This window comes from Phyllobates terribilis, unplaced genomic scaffold, assembly GCF_046119375.1.
Source record: "Phyllobates terribilis strain yellow unplaced genomic scaffold, ASM4611937v1 Scaffold_7__3_contigs__length_470593459, whole genome shotgun sequence".
In the NCBI taxonomy this organism is placed as follows: Eukaryota; Metazoa; Chordata; class Amphibia; order Anura; family Dendrobatidae; genus Phyllobates; species Phyllobates terribilis.
The window spans coordinates 254619381-254635095 of NW_027362767.1; the positions used below are offsets into that span (position 1 = coordinate 254619381).

General features: G+C 46.0%; 1 protein-coding gene and 1 long non-coding RNA gene across 3 annotated transcripts in view; one reads left to right on the forward strand and one right to left on the reverse strand.

The window, feature by feature from the left end:
* LOC141154415 (uncharacterized) overlaps window positions 1-15715 on the forward strand; it is a 44385-nt gene that overhangs the window by 2279 nt on the left and 26391 nt on the right. The window contains exons 2-5 of the long non-coding RNA XR_012247436.1: window positions 3372-3455; window positions 10880-11028; window positions 12569-12639; window positions 12867-13600. This is a non-coding gene — a long non-coding RNA (uncharacterized lncRNA). The remainder of the gene's footprint in view (window positions 1-3371; window positions 3456-10879; window positions 11029-12568; window positions 12640-12866; window positions 13601-15715) is intronic.
* Window positions 404-14106, reverse strand: LOC141154414 (ficolin-2-like). 2 transcript variants are annotated; one of them, XM_073640325.1, is made up of 8 exons: window positions 13875-14106; window positions 13379-13492; window positions 10907-10960; window positions 10724-10765; window positions 5118-5245; window positions 3295-3424; window positions 2770-2904; window positions 404-1462 (listed from the first exon to the last, which is right to left on the reverse strand). In XM_073640325.1, the coding sequence occupies exons 1-8, from the start codon at window positions 13936-13938 to the stop codon at window positions 1206-1208; spliced, it is 924 nt and encodes a 307-aa protein (XP_073496426.1). In that variant the 5' UTR covers window positions 13939-14106; the 3' UTR covers window positions 404-1205. The 2 variants fall into 2 exon arrangements, with proteins under 2 accessions (XP_073496426.1, XP_073496425.1); XM_073640324.1 differs by having other exon boundaries at window positions 10724-10768.

Genomic DNA, 15715 nt, shown 5'->3' on the forward strand with positions numbered 1-15715 from the left:
TTCTACTAAGGACTTATTGGCTTTGCTCCGATAGCCGCTCCTGAATGGTGGAAAGGTGGAGGTTACCAAGACGAATATCCTGACATTGTGTAACACATACAATATAACAATAAGGTCAAGTGCACGGCATTCAACCTGTATGCCACGAAAAGCCCCGATGCCTCAAACAGTAACCTAAAAGGTGTACGTTTGGGCTCCATCGGGCCAGAATGTGCAGACAATCCCAACAGAAGGACACTGCGGAAAAAAAAACACCGTGCTGGATATTGTTTTTTTACAACAGTTCCTTAAGGTGGACTGATGCCATGACATCCAACAGGACTGGTGGCCTTGTGCCTTCTGAACGTATTCACCCCACATTAGGATACAAAGCCTTTGAAAGTTAGGAAATCAAGAGTTCCACTTTAAATCATGACCAGTACTTTTATTTCGCCAGTCACTGTAAATGGGAGCTCTCATGCATGGCACTGTGTATGTGTGTACTATATGGCACTGTTACTTGGGGCACCGGTGGGTGTACGGCGTGTCACCAGAGACTGGCAGCAGCGGCGGTGGATATAACAGGTGAGTATTTTTATTATTTTATAGCATTCACTTCTGTTAGATTTTATATTTATTACCTCATGGTGATATGGTGATCATGTCTGCAGTGCGGATCTTGTGGAGTATCAAGGCAACGGGCAAAAGGTAATGTAAAACAAGTGTGCTCATTATAGCAGCAGAGAGGGCAGGGAGGTGGAGCGCTCATTTCTGTCCATAGTGTAAATGCCATCACTAATGCCGGTGCATGCCAGGTATCACTGAAGAACCATTGCAGCCCAGGAATAGCTGTGGCTGACTAGTCTACAGCGCGTGGCGGGCTTACAATACATGATGGTTCTATAGCACACGAGGTATCTATATCCAGGACGAGTCTACGGCACAGGATGGGTCTACGGCCAGGATGGGGCTACGAAAATTAGTGTACGACAGGGGACAAGTCTGCGGCACAGGATGGGTCTATGGGACGAGTTTACCACCAGGAGGGGTCTGCAGCACAGGAGGTGACTATGGTATAGGATGGGTCTATTAGCTGAGTTTACGGCACAGGACGAGTCTGCGGCACAGGACTGGTCTACGGCACAGGACGGGTCTACTGTATAGGATGGGTCTATTGGCTGAGTTTACGGCACAGACAGATCTGCGACACAGGACGAGTCTACGGTTTACTTGTTGATTTCAGGCCGTATCTTCATCTCGGAACTCTTGTATGAATAGGAAAACCCTCTGCCACTGAACCAGTGTAAGCCGATCTCGTTGCTGCTGTGCTGCCCCACCAGATACAATCCATTCAGGTTGGAGCGATAGCAGTTGTTGTACCACCAGCCACTGGAGCACACGGAGGCGCAGTTGTCCGTGCTTAGGTCGTTATCCTCATCCCTTGTAGAAAACTTCATCAGGTTGTGGTAGCTCATTGAGTCACCTGACAAAAGAAAAAGATATCCACAGTGTACTATATTATACTACAGGATGGGGGTGTAGCCATGTTTGTCACATCTGATTGAAAATATAATGGCCTAGCTACAGTATCACACAGGATAGGGTTAGATGCAGCAGTTCTACAGACAGTAGCACACGTGACTGGCTCTGATACTGAGGTTTAGAAGATGGCAACACACATAACTAGCTTAGATACAGCAGCAACGCCGTATTGTCACGCAAGGTGTGTTAAAGACTAAGAGCAACACGAAGGGAAGAGGGGGAGGAAGTCCAAACAGTAGGGAAAGGGGGAGTGGAGACCTCTAGGCGGATCTAATATCACCCTACCTACTCTACCGTCCCTATATTGGTTCCACACCTATCGACGAGCAAGACCCTAAGACCTGGATGTCCCTAGAGCTTGGCCCTAGATAGGGAGGGGAATGGGTGAGCATTGGTCAGGCCCCACTACAAACTAAAGACAACAAGGTAGACATACAAAGGCGATTAACTTGGCTTGAGCAGACACCAGAGACACCAAAGGAGTAACGCCAACTGCCCTCCAAGGGCACTGGAGAAGAAGCCAGCCAACAGCTAGTGCTCCAAGCATGCACAAAAGAACATCAAAGTATCACTGGTCATTTCCTGGAGCAAACAGGGTTTTTAACTCCCATGCAAGGGTGTGTCAATCAACAGGAGGGAGGTCGCCGCTGGATCTTAAAGGAAGAAGGATTAAGAAGGTGTCTGCAATGCCAAGCGCAGTGACCTTCTACAGCCAGATCCAGGGGGACTGTCTATTACACCCGACACACCCGTGACACATATACTTCTTCCTACAGCGGGTGAATTGAGTATTGAACACGTCACCAATTTTCCAAGTAAATATATTTCTAAAGGTGCTATCACCTTCAGGATGTGAAGAGTGTTTGTGTGGCAGAATGGGCCAAAATCACACCTGAGCAATGCCTGCGACTAGTTTCTCCATACAGGAGAAGCTATCATCACCAACAAAGGCTTTTGTACAAAGTATTACATAAGTTTCAGTAAGTGTGTGCAATACTTTTTCCCTGTGTAATTTCTCATTATACGTAATTTATGGACATCTATGGTGATTGTTTTGCCTGTGTGGATTGGATGGGTTGCTACCGACATCTGGTGAGAATTTCATGTCAATAGCACCTCTAGAAATACTGTATATTTACTTAGAATATTGGTGACGTGTTCATTACTTATTTCACCCACTGTGTATAAGTAGTGATATCTTCTAATATAAGACTCCAACTAACAATAAGACTAAGGTTCAGTTCTCACCTGCATTTCCACCTTCGAAGTTTCCAACCATTAGTTTATACTTTTCCTCTTCTCCGAGGATCTGAAATGACGAGTATTTGGCAAAATACATGTCATCGCCAAAGTCCTGTAGATCAATGCGTAATTGCCATGTATCTGTGGAGGAAGGGTCCGTACATCAGTCACGCTCCTCATCATCACGCTCACGTCTGGTGGTTCCTTGTATAGGTCACTTTATAAACAAGCTGCTGGCTGTCAGGGAATGGTTTGTTACAATGTGCCAGTGTTGGTAAGAGCTATCAGTTTGCAGTCAGGACAGGAGAGGAAAATGCTGCTGCCTTTTTCTACACTGGTATAAAGACCAGGTTATCACAGTTATAGTCTCAAGATTGTTACTATTCACTGACAGCAAGCATAGACCTTATGAGTAGTGCTTCTTACAGCACAGACCGCCCCGTACTCAGAGCTGTGGTGTGGTCATGTGTATACGGTGTAGTCCCGGCCACCGTAGATCACACACGTCCTCCTCACACCGCAGAACGTTACCTGAAGACGTTATCTTGTGCAGATTCTCATTTCCCAACCAAAATTCGGACAATCGACTCCCAAATCCTTTCTTATAGGAATTCCAGTCGCGGAAGAAACCCACAGAACCATCCAAGCGTCTTTGGAAAACCTGATGATAAAATGTTGAACACAGAATCCAGGTAAAAATGCCTCATTAGCAGCTACCCCGGTAATCCAGTAAAATCCCAATATGGCGTTATTGAATAATACACATAAGACGATACAGACAGAAGGACAATATCTGACGCATTTCGGATCAGTTATGATCCTTAATTATAGCATCTATGATTAAGGATCATAACTGAACCGAAACGTGTCAATTATTGTTCCTGTGTCTGTATCGTCTTCTGTGAATTATTCAATAAAGCCATATCGGGATTTTACTGGATCGCTGGTGCTAGATGTTTTCTTTCTTCAGAGTGAGTGAGTAGGACTTTCTTTTGCTATTATATCCAACCCTATCCCTAGCCCCAGCCCTAATCCTGTCTCTAACCCTAGCCCTATCTCTAACCAGGGTCCTATCCTTAGTCCTAGCCCCAACCTTTACTTTATCTCTAACCCTGGCTGTATTTCTAACCCTAGTCCTATGTCTAACCCTAGCTCTATAAATCACCCTAGTGATATCTCTAACCTCAGACCTATCCCTAGCCCTATCTCTAAATCCCCCGTCTCACATAGCGAGATCGCTGCTGTGTCACGGTTTTGGTGACGCAACAGCGACCTCACCAGCGATGTCGCTATGTGTGACACTTTGAAGCGATCAGGCCCCTGCTGTGAGGTCGCTGATCGCTGCAGAATGTCCTGGACCATTTTTTGGTCGTTGCCCTCCCGCTGGTCAGCACACATCGCTGTGTGTGAACAGCAGGAGCAGCGATCAGGCTGGTAACCATGATAAACATCAGGTTACTAGGGGCACACGCGCACCTAGTAACCCGCTGTTTATCATGGTTACCACTCTGCTACGGTGAGCGGGAGGTTACCGCTCACTTTAGCAGGCTCGTAACCATGATAAACATCGGGTTACTAAGTGCGCGTGTGCCCCTAGTAACCCGATGTTTACCATGGTTACCAGCCTGCTCCTGCTTCAGCAGGCTGGTAACCAGGAGCAGGACATCGTGGAAAGATTCCACGATGTCGCTGCTCCCCTGATCGTTGGTGAGCCTGCCTGTTTGACATCTCACCAGCGACCACATAGCGACGCAGCAACGATCCCTGACAGGTCGTATCGTTGTCGGGATCGTTGCAGCGTCGCTAAGTGTGACGGGGCCTTAATCCTAGTCCTATATCTATCCCTAGCCCTATCTCTAACCTGAGTCCTAGCCCTAACCTTAGCCTTATCTCTGACCCTAGCCCTGTGTATAACCCTAGTGATATCTCTAAACTCAGTCCTATCCCTAGCTTTATCTTTAACACTAGCCCTATCCTTAGCCTTATCTCTAACCTGAGTCTTATCCCAAGTCCCGGCTCTAAAGGCCCCGTCACACTTAGCGACACTGCAACCATCCCGACAACAATAACTCAGATATGGAAAAAATGGCGTTTACTGTCCCTGCTTTGTGCAGTGGTCAGTGGAAGGGGCTGAAATTTTATAGCCCCATAGAATTTGGCATCTGGGACAACTGCTCCTGTGGCTTCCTCCCTCACCCACCAAGCCAACCACATGAATTGGTGCAATCCAATAAAAATTCCTCCACCCATTAGCATCACTGTGAGGTCAGGTCTAATTCAATTTTGGGGAATTGTTAGTATGGTCTCAGGGTCACTTTCATTTTTTTGTGTGAATTTGAATCCCAAATACTTACAATCCAGCCCCCTCCATCGGTGTGCAGGTCACATAGCACCTTCATAGGGGTGCTGCCATCGGGGTATATGGTGTACCAGTCACTGAGCGTTTCCCCCTGATCCAGCAGATCCCTACAGTTCCGGGCAACTGAGAAACAAGGAATATGTAACAAATGTGTAGTAACCGATACTTTATAAAAAGAAAAAGAAAAATCACTGCAATATCATCAAAGTCATAGAAATAAGTCAAAGAAGTTCTGTGATTCTCATCTGTGGATGATAGAAAAATGGAACTTTTTGGGTCTTGGGATCAGATATATGTCTGGAGGAGGAAGAATGAAGCATCTGCTGAAAAGAACACCAATAGTGATGAGCGAGTATGCTCTGTTAATCCTTTCGGCGAGTATGCTCGGGTGTTTTCCGAGTATCTTCAGCGTGCTCGGGTGTTATGTTTCAGTCACTCCCGTGTGCATGATTTGCGACTGTTTGACAGCTTTTTTTTTTAAACAATGTGTTTATTGAATTTTGCACAAAAATCAGAACATACTATCTATAGGGCCAACAGATGCCCAAAACTGTGCCCCAACCTCTGGGCTTAGTTTGACAGCTTTAATACATGTGAGGAATGCCTAAGAAACAGGCATTTCTCACATGTAATAAATCTGTCAAACAGTCGCAAATGATGAGCACAGAGTCACTGAAACATAACACCCAAGCACGCTGAAGATACTTGGAAAACACCCGAGAATGCTCGTAAATCTCTCTAGTAATGACAGAGGAGTAGCTAGGGTTTTGGTTCAGAGGGGGGTGAAACTTCTGAGTGGGCCCCTAACCAGGTAACCCTGATTACAGCTATGGTGGCGCACCCAGAGACTGGATGTAGGAGAACCTCAGCAGATGACAGCGCTGTTACTGAAAATAATCTCTATACAAAGACCAGCACTGATATTACCGCCATATGGTGACATATATTGATAGATTCCAGTCCTGCAGAACATATAAGAGATTACAGTACGGTTATAGTAACTTACAGCTGACGTTCTTTCTGATTAAATTGTTCACTTTTCCCGTCTTTTCCATCTGGCCCAGACCAACACGACGACTTCTCCATCCAGGACTCAGAGTCTCAGGTCTGCAGAGATCACAACAAAGACACATTTGACACCTTACATTTGAGGCCCCGTCCCCATCTATTCCTAACCAGCACAAACACCTCTTCCTGCTGATACCCCAATACTGAGCCGCTGCTGCTGTACGTGTCCATATTACTGCACCTGCTGTGTGCTCTCAAGATGGTTAAACAAACCTCTAGAATACAGTAATTCCCTGTGCAAGTGCCCTAGAAAACAGTGACCACATTTTGCCCCCTAGAAAGTAATAATGCCCTCTGTGTGCCCCTTTGACAGTCATAATAACCTGAGTTCCCCTATAACGATAACTGCCCAATTAACATTAAAGAATGTCTTGAGTCTACCCCCATGTACAGCTCCCCTATACACAGTATAATGCTCCCTTACTGTATAGTACCCTATACAGTATACTGACCCCTTAGTAGCCTCCAAACTGATGGCTCCAACACTGTATGATGGCCTCAACACTGCACAAAGACCCCACATTATCTCCCACACTGTATGATGGCCCCTACACTGTGCAAAGACCCCACATTATCTCACACTGTATGATGGCCCCCACATTGTGCAAAGACCCCACATTATCTCCCACACTGTATGATGGCCCCCACACTGTACAAAGACACCCACATTATCTCCCACACTGTATGATTGCCCCCACACTGTACAAAGACCCCACATTATCTAACACACTGTATGATGGCCCCCACACTGTGCAAAGACCCCACATTATCTCCCACACTGTATAATGGCCCCCACCCCCACACTGTGCAAAGACCTCACATTATCTCCCACACTGTATGATGGCCCCCACACTGTGCAAAGACCCCACATTATCTCCCACACTGTATGACCCTAACTGTAATCCCCACACTGTATAAATAGTCTGCATATAGTATAATTCACCAGATAGTCCTTCATATAGTATAATGCACCCACCATAGTCCTTCATATAGTATAATGCCCCCCCCCCCATAGGCAGAGTCTGTAGTATAATGCTCCCCCCCATAGGCACAGTTTGTAGTACAATGCCCCCCCCATAGGCAGAGTCTGTAGTATAATGCTCCCCCCCATAGGCAGAGTCTGTAGTATAATGCCCCCCCCCCCAATAGGCAGAGTGTGTAGTACAATGCTCCCCCCATAGGCAGAGTCTGTAGTAGAATGCCCCCCCATAGGCAGAGTCTGTAGTATAGTGCCCCCCCCATAGGCAGAGTCTGTAATATAATGTCCCCCCATAGGCAGAGCCTGTAGTATAATGCACCCCCCCATAGGCAGAGTCTGTAGTATAATGCTCCCCCCCATAGGCAGAGTCTGTAGTATAATGCCCCCCCCATAGGCAGGGTCTGTAGTATAGTGCCCGCCTATAGGCGGAGTCTGTAGTATAATGTCCCCCTCAATAGGCAGAGTGTGTAGTACAATGCTCTCCCCCATAGGCAGAGTCTGTAGTATAATGTCCCCCCCCATAGGCAAAGTCTGTAGTATAATGCCCCCCCATAGGCAGAGTCTGTAGTATAATGCCCTTCCCATAGGCAGAGTCTGTAGTATAATGCTCCCCCCCATAGGCAGAGTCTGTAGCATAATGCTTCCCCCTCCCCGGCAAGAAATGAATAAACACAATACTCACCTCTCCCCCTTGTTTCCCTGCTGCTCCGGCTTGCTTCAGAACAGTGGGCCGGGCGCCAAGTGATGACGTCAGTCGCAAAGGGGACTGATGGGAAAGGGAACTTCGCTCTCCCTCTCTCATCACTTAACTTGTGGTGACGGGCGGGGGGGCCCGATGCTGGCTCCAGGGGCCCCCCTCCTGCTCAAGGACCCCATAGCGGCCACCGGGCAGTGCAGTGCATAGCGTCTCCCTGCTCTGACCCGATAGAGTTGCACTGGCGTAGCTCCAGGTGGGCCACCGCCCCCTCTGCTCCCCAGTAGCTACGCTACTGATTAAGGAGCATGCTAGCTCATCACTAAACACCAATCCTACAGTGGAGCATGGTGGGGGCAACTATACAAACAGCAGACCACAGCAAAACTGTCATGGGGATACCGCGACAGAGTGGGGTCAGACGATCGTAGCATCTGGTGACACATATACGGTAATGTGTGCGGTAGTTAGAACAGCTTCACCGTCCTATTAGCAGTTCTGGTTTTCTTTGTTCTGTTTCTGCATGGGCTAAACTGCTTAGTGGGACTCTTGGAGTACTCTGTCTTATTGTATCAGCTGTTCTGAATTGGTTACTCCCCTTAGGTTTAAGAACCCTCCTCCTTGCTTCTTTCTTTGCCAGTGATAGCTTACAACCTCCTGTCTTGTAGTTGAAGGAGAGTTCAGAGTTATGAGCAGGCGGTTGGAGTCGTTTTCAGGAAATGTATGTGTGGCTTTGGTTTGTGTGTGTTTCCTCTTCCCATTTGGTTTGTCCCACCTACTCCTCCTTTGATTCCCACTCGGTCGTTTGGTAAGCAGAATAGTGAGTGCAGCTCTGGAATATAATACAGGAGGTAACTCAGGATCAGTACAGGATAAGTAATGTAATGTATGTATACAGTGACTGCACCAGCAGAATAGTGAGTGCAGCTCTGGAGTATAATAAAGGATGTAACTCATGATCAGTACAGGATCAGTAATGTCATGTATGTACACAGTGACTCCACCAGCAGAATAGTGAGTGCAGCTCTGGAATACAATACAGGAGGTAACTCAGGATCAGTACAGGATAAGTAATGTAATGTATGTATACAGTGACTGCACCAGCAGAATAGTGAGTGCAGCTCTGGAGTATAATAAAGGATGTAACTCATGATCAGTACAGGATCAGTAATGTCATGTATGTACACAGTGACTCCACCAGCAGAATAGTGAGTGCAGCTCTGGAGTATAATACAGGAGGTAACTCAGGATCAGTACAGGATAAGTAATGTAATGTATGTACACAGTGACTGCACCAGCAGAATAGTGAGTGCAGCTCTGGAGTATAATACAGGAGGTAACTCAGGATCAGTACAGGATAAGTAATGTAATGTATGTACACAGTGACTGCACCAGCAGAATAGTGAGTGCACCTCTGGAGTATAATACAGGAGGTAACTCAGGATCAGTACAGGATCAGTAATGTAATGTATGTACACAGTGACTGCACCAGCAGAATAGTGAGTGCAGCTCTGGAGTATAATACAGGAGGTAACTCAGGATCTGTACAGGATCAGTGATGTAATGTATGTACACAGTGACTCCACCAGCAGAATAGTGAGTGCAGCTCTGGAGTATAATACAGGATGTAACTCAGGATCAGTACAGGATCAGTAATGTAATGTATGTACACAGTGACTGCACCAGCAGAATAGTGAGTGCAGCTCTGGAGTATAATACAGGAGGTAACTCAGGATCTGTACAGGATCAGTAATGTAATGTATGTACACAGTGACTCCACCAGCAGAATAGTGAGTGCAGCTCTGGAGTATAATACAGGAGGTAACTCAGGATCTGTACAGGATCAGTAATGTAATGTATGTACACAGTGACTGCACCAGCAGAATAGTGAGTGCTGCTCTGGAGTATAATACAGGAGGTAACTCAGGATCTGTACAGGATCAGTAATGTAATGTATGTACACAGTGACTACAACAGCAGAATAGTGAGTGCAGCTCTGGAGTATAATACAGGATGTAACTCAGGATCAGTACAGGATAAGTAATGTAATGTATGTACACAGTGACTCCACCAGCAGAATAGTGAGTGCAGCTCTGGAGTATAATACAGGAGGTAACTCAGGATCTGTACAGGATCAGTAATGTAATGTATGTACACAGTGACTGCACCAGCAGAATAGTGAGTGCAGCTCTGGAGTATAATACAGGAGGTAACTCAGGATCTGTACAGGATCAGTAATGTAATGTATGTACACAGTGACTGCACCAGCAGAATAGTGAATGCAGCTCTGGAGTATAATACAGGAAGTAACTCAGGGTCTGTACAGGATAAGTAATGTAATGTATGTACACAGTGACTCCACCAGCAGAATAGTGAGTGCAGCTCTGGAGTATAATACAGGATGTAACTCAGGATCAGTACAGGATAAGTAATGTAATGTATGTACACAGTGACTCCACCAGCAGAATAGTGAGTGCAGCTCTGGAGTATAATACAGGAGGTAACTCAGGATCTGTACAGGATCAGTAATGTAATGTATGTACACAGTGACTGCACCAGCAGAATAGTGAGTGCAGCTCTGGAGTATAATACAGGATGTAACTCGGGATCAGTACAGGATAAGTAATGTAATGTATGTACACAGTGACTGCACCAGCAGAATAGTGAATGCAGCTTTGGAGTATAATACAGGAAGTAACTCAGGGTCTGTACAGGATCAGTAATGTAATGTATGTACACAGTGACTGCACCAGCAGAATAGTGAATGCAGCTTTGGAGTATAATACAGGAAGTAACTCAGGGTCTGTACAGGATACCCCTGATCTGCTGACACATAATACAGTTACCAATTTCCACTCACCGGATGGTCCTGACTCAGGCTTTACAAATTCTCCTTTCTGTCCTACTGATTAAATTATCAAATAAATTGTATTAGGATAACAGTGAATTATATTCTTATTACAGTTATTACAGTTATTGGACTCTTGCACATTACAGAGATCTGTTCTTCTCTCAGGGTCATTAAGCAGACAGTGATAATCACCTTTTGGTCCTGGTGGTCCGATCTTTCCAGCATCTCCTGAACATCCTTTTTGCCCTGTTGAAAGAAAAACAATGAAAATATACAGAATATACAGGCTCTATATGTGTCATCTTTGCTTTTTGGTAAGAAATGTTTAATATTTCTGATCATTAGTCAAGCCAAAAACTTCATAAAATGTTGTTTTGCTTTTACTTCTTTCCGTGCAAATAGTGCAACGCATGCAAACACTCGCTCACCACCAAACAAAAAATGATCAGTACAGAGCAAAACGTATATCCCATCAAGGACTTTACTACTTGCTCCACAACAGGAGTTACTTATTGTCTCAAATGTCCATGTAACAAGATATCCATAGGACGTGCCAAGCGCCCTATGTTCCAACGCATTAACGAACATCTCCGTAATATCAAAAACCATTTCAGCGGACACCCCCTATTCAAACATTTTTTAGAAATACATGGGGGACACATACAAGGTACACAGATATTAGGAATCCAAGTTGTACCAAAACAAAGGGGACTACATTAAAAGGATGTCTGGAGCCAAAAGTTCCTGGATCTTTAAGCTGGATACACTCGAACCAAAAGGTTTGAGTAGTGAAACTGAGTTGTTTGCATTCAATGCCTAAACCCAGCACAACGTGATATGCTTCTGACCAATCACAGAGAGGCATCCCCTATATAATGGACCATGTGCGGCAGTGGGACCCTCCCTGATGAAGGAGACCTTACGTCTCCAAAACGCATAGGAATTTTTGGTCCTTCCGCTGCTCCGTACCCAGCCGATCACGTGACTGCAACGTCACGCCAGGTCCTTGAACGCCGCCGCATCACAGGCCGGGACTCTGCTCCACACCGCCGCACCACAGAAAGCCTGACCACAGAAAGCCTGACCGTCGCCATCTTCCACCCGCCCAGTCACAACCAGGGCAAATCAAGCATAAAAGCAGCAGCTTCTCCTTTGACGGGAGGACCGTGCCTCCATATCTCCGTAAACTACCCACCGCAGCCACACGCCTCCCACTTCACCGCTGACCAGCTGAGGAGGCTAATAGTCCAACCAAAGGCTCTCCTTTGCCACGTGAGAAACTCTGCCTCCACCACGCTGCAATCTGAGACCAATCACCGCTAACCACGCCGCAGACGGAGTGAGTACTACCTCAGCACAGTACCAGCAGGAGACTCTCCCTGCTCTGGGTGAATGCCCCGCTACCAGGAATAATCATCTGCCATTTCCTGCATCACCAAGGAGGTAAAAACCTCCCTATACACCAACTCAGGTATTTAATATTGTGCCAGGAAGCATTACCAGAGGGGTCCTACACTGGACTCCATCCAAACACCAACCATTTATCAGTGACCACTCTTTTCCAGATCTTAGTAACCATCCAGGATTCAAGATTCTGGAGTGTCCCAGACTAAAACGTAGTAACTTCACTGCATTTCACATCTATTCACTCCCTTGCAACCACGGGGCTGTGCCCATATCCTAAGGCAGCAAACCCCTAGCTGGGACTCCAACCACGTCCCCAATTGGAATCTTATACTAATGCACACCAACTAACCTTCCCGTCTACTAATCCATGCCACCTGCCCTCCTAGGTACCATTATAATCAATCTTAATTTTTCTAACCATCCATACGCACTATTTTCTCCTACTAGGTCTCAAGATCTTTACCTCCTCTTTCTACACCTACTGGAGAATACATATATCTGAAACTCTGCAAATCCAGGTAATTACAGTCCACCCCACCATTGCGAGCAACCAATTTTGCATGCAAATTTAATCTAACCAATTCATTCTTAGCTACCATCCCACTTGCTTCAACCAACGAGCTGGCTCATCCCCTCAGACTTATTCCTCTTACCAGTCACACTCAAGTACCGGTATCATTATTCTAGCAAGTATCCCTGTTGGAACATCTAACTCAATAACCTACTCAACTTCTTTTTCTTCCAGGGGACATCTGGTATCTCTAACCCTATCCCTCCATCTCAATACGGTCATTGATTGAAACCCAGCCCGCAGTAGGACCTTTTATCCCAATATCCAGGATTTTTATACTCATTTTATACTATTATATCTAATGTTCTCATGTTTTAATCAATTATGTATAAATAAAATTATTTAGCTATTTTATCCACCTGTAGTTCTCTAGTCTATTAGCCCTGCTCAAATTTCATACTATCTTGTGTTTATAATCTTAAAAACTCTAATATTTTTAATCTGTAGGTCAACAATTCAGAATTAATGTTATAGTATATCTCTATAGGAGTCGGAGCTGAGATACAGAGCTCAGATTCATCAACAGTCCCCACTAGGGGGAGCTCAGTGCATACAATGTATACATTGATCTCCATAATAAATCAGTATGAGCTCCCCCTGGTGGAGGCCGAGGTCAATCTCTTTTTTTTATCTCCATTCAGGAGATATGTTGCTCTGTGTCAGAACAATTATTTTATTATATTCACCTTTCTCTCCTGTGGTTCCACTCTCTCCTTTTGCACCAGAAGATCCAGGAATACCAGGGCAGCCTCTGAGGATAGCAAGTCTGTCTGAGTCTCCTACTCCCAAAACCTTCACTTCTGTTGGAAGTCAAAAGCAAGAGCAACATAGACCACAAGCGATCACCTGTAGAGGAAGCCAACAGCAAGTGCACAATTTCACCACAGTGCCCCCACAGGGAAGATAAGGTATTACATGTTACCTAATTAAATGAATTGGAGTGGGATCCCCCTTAATTAACTCCCCAATATGAAAATTGAAGATGTATTTACTGAGCCAGGCCCCTGATGTCATAAACTTTACAGCAGAATTGGATGATAGTCGTAGTTTACTGGTTTGAAGCAATTCTAATATATTATATTATATATATGACGTTATAACAGGTAATTGTTCATAAAGCAATCCCATAATCTATGTGTTAATATGGACATGAACCAGAATATAAAGAAACCAGCAACTTACCAGGACATGAGTCGTCAGTCTGATAAGATGTGATCAGTAAGGAGAAGACGGTTAGTAGCAGCATGTTCCCGAGATCCAGAGGGTTAGTACTTGGTAAAAGTTTAAGAAAAGTGGATTAATGACAGAGAGCTCAGTGAACGCATAACCACCACAACCACCCCAGACCCTGCCGTAAGCTGCGTCCTGTACAGCACCCCAGACAAAGCTGAACCCGTTACCTTATTTGGGTAATAGGTCTGGACTCCGCTCCCCTGCTATTCTGGATATATAAGGTGAAAGGAGCAGTCAGATCTCGAAGATGATGTGCTGGAAGAATGAGCAACTCTGGCAGTGGTCACTGTGATGTCTAGATTTCTGGTCAGAGCATCTCCAAAATAGCAGGACTTGTGGGGTGTTTCCGGTATACGGCAGGTTTTTGGGGGTGTTCCCGATATACGGCAGGTTTTGGGGGTGTTCCCAGTATGCAGTAGGACTTGTGAGGTGTCCCGGTATACGATGGGTACTGTGATCTTGTGAGATGTTCCTGGTATATGGCTGGTCTTGTGGGGTGATCTCAATATAAGGCGGGTCTTGTGGGGTTTTCCCGATATGCGACAGGTCTTGTGGGGTGGTCTCAATATATGGCGGGTTTTGTGGGGTGTTCTCAGTATTTGATGGATCTTGTAGGTTGTTCCGGTATAAGGCGGGTCTTGTGGGGTATTCTCAATATATCATGGATATTGTGGGGTGTTCCCAGCATACAGTGGGATTTGTGGAGCTTCCCTGTATACGGCGGATCTTGTGGGGTATTTCCTGTATACAGTGGTTCTTGTGAGCTATTCTCAGTATATGGCGGGTCCTGTGGAGTGTTCCTGCTTTACCGCGGATCTCATGGGGTGTTCCTGGTATACAGAAGGTCTTGTGTGGTGTTTCCAGTATACGGTGGGTCTTGTGGGGTGTTCTTGGTATACGGTGGGTCTTGTGTGGTGTTTCCGGTATACTGCGGGTATTGCGGAGTGTTTCCTTCATAGGACGGGTCTTGTGGGGTGTTACCGGTATATGGCGGGTCTTGTGGGGTGTTCCCGGTATACGGCTGGTCTTGTGTGGTGTTCCCGGTATACGGCGGATGTTGTGGGGTGTTCCCGATATACGGTGGGTCTTGTGGGGTGTTCCTGGTATACGGTGGATCTTGTGTGCTGTTTCCAGTATACTGCATGTCTTGTGGGGTGTTCCTGGTATACAACAAATCTTGTGGAGTGTTCCCAGTATATGGTGGGTCTTGTGGGGTATTCTTGGTATAGGACGGATCTTGTGGTGTGTTCCCAGTATACAACAGATCTTGTGGGGTGTTCCTGGTATACCGTGGGTCTTGTGGGGTGTTCCCAGTATATGGCTAATCTTGACTGGTGTTCCTGATATACAGCGTGTCTTGTGGGGTTTTCCCAGTATTCGGAGAGTCTTGTGGGCTGTTCCTGGCATATGGCATGTCTTGTGGGGTGTTCTCCGTATACAGCAGGCCTTGTGGGGTGTTCCTGGTATACAGCGGGCCTTGTGGGATGTTCCCGGTATACAGCAGGCCTTGTGGGGTGTTCCTAGTATACGGTGGGTCTTGTGTGGTGTTCCTGGTATACAGCAGGACTTGTAGGGTGTTCCTGGTATACGGCGGGTCTTGTGCGGTGTTCCTGGAAATACGGTGGGTCTTGTGTGGTGTTCCCGGTATACAGCAGGACTTGTAGGATGTTCCTGGTATACGGCGGGTCTTGTGGGGTGTTCCTGGTATACAGCGGGTCGTGTGGGGTGTTCCTGGAATACAGTGTGTCTTGTGGGGTGTTTCCGGTATACGGCGGGTCTTGTGTGCTGTT

What these genes read in the sequence shown, in the direction of transcription:
- LOC141154414 (XM_073640324.1), bottom strand. Translation starts at nt 13,938, where the DNA reads ATGCTGCTACTAACCGTCTTCTCCTTACTGATCACATCTTATCAGACT. An exon ending in GACTGACGACTCATGTCCTG is followed by an intron (nt 13,493 to 13,874) that starts GTAAGTTGCTGG and finishes GACTTCCAACAG; the next exon opens with AAGTGAAGGTTTTGGGAGTA. An exon ending in GCCTGAGTCAGGACCATCCG is followed by an intron (nt 5,246 to 10,723) that starts GTGAGTGGAAAT and finishes CTTGTTTCTCAG; the next exon opens with TTGCCCGGAACTGTAGGGAT.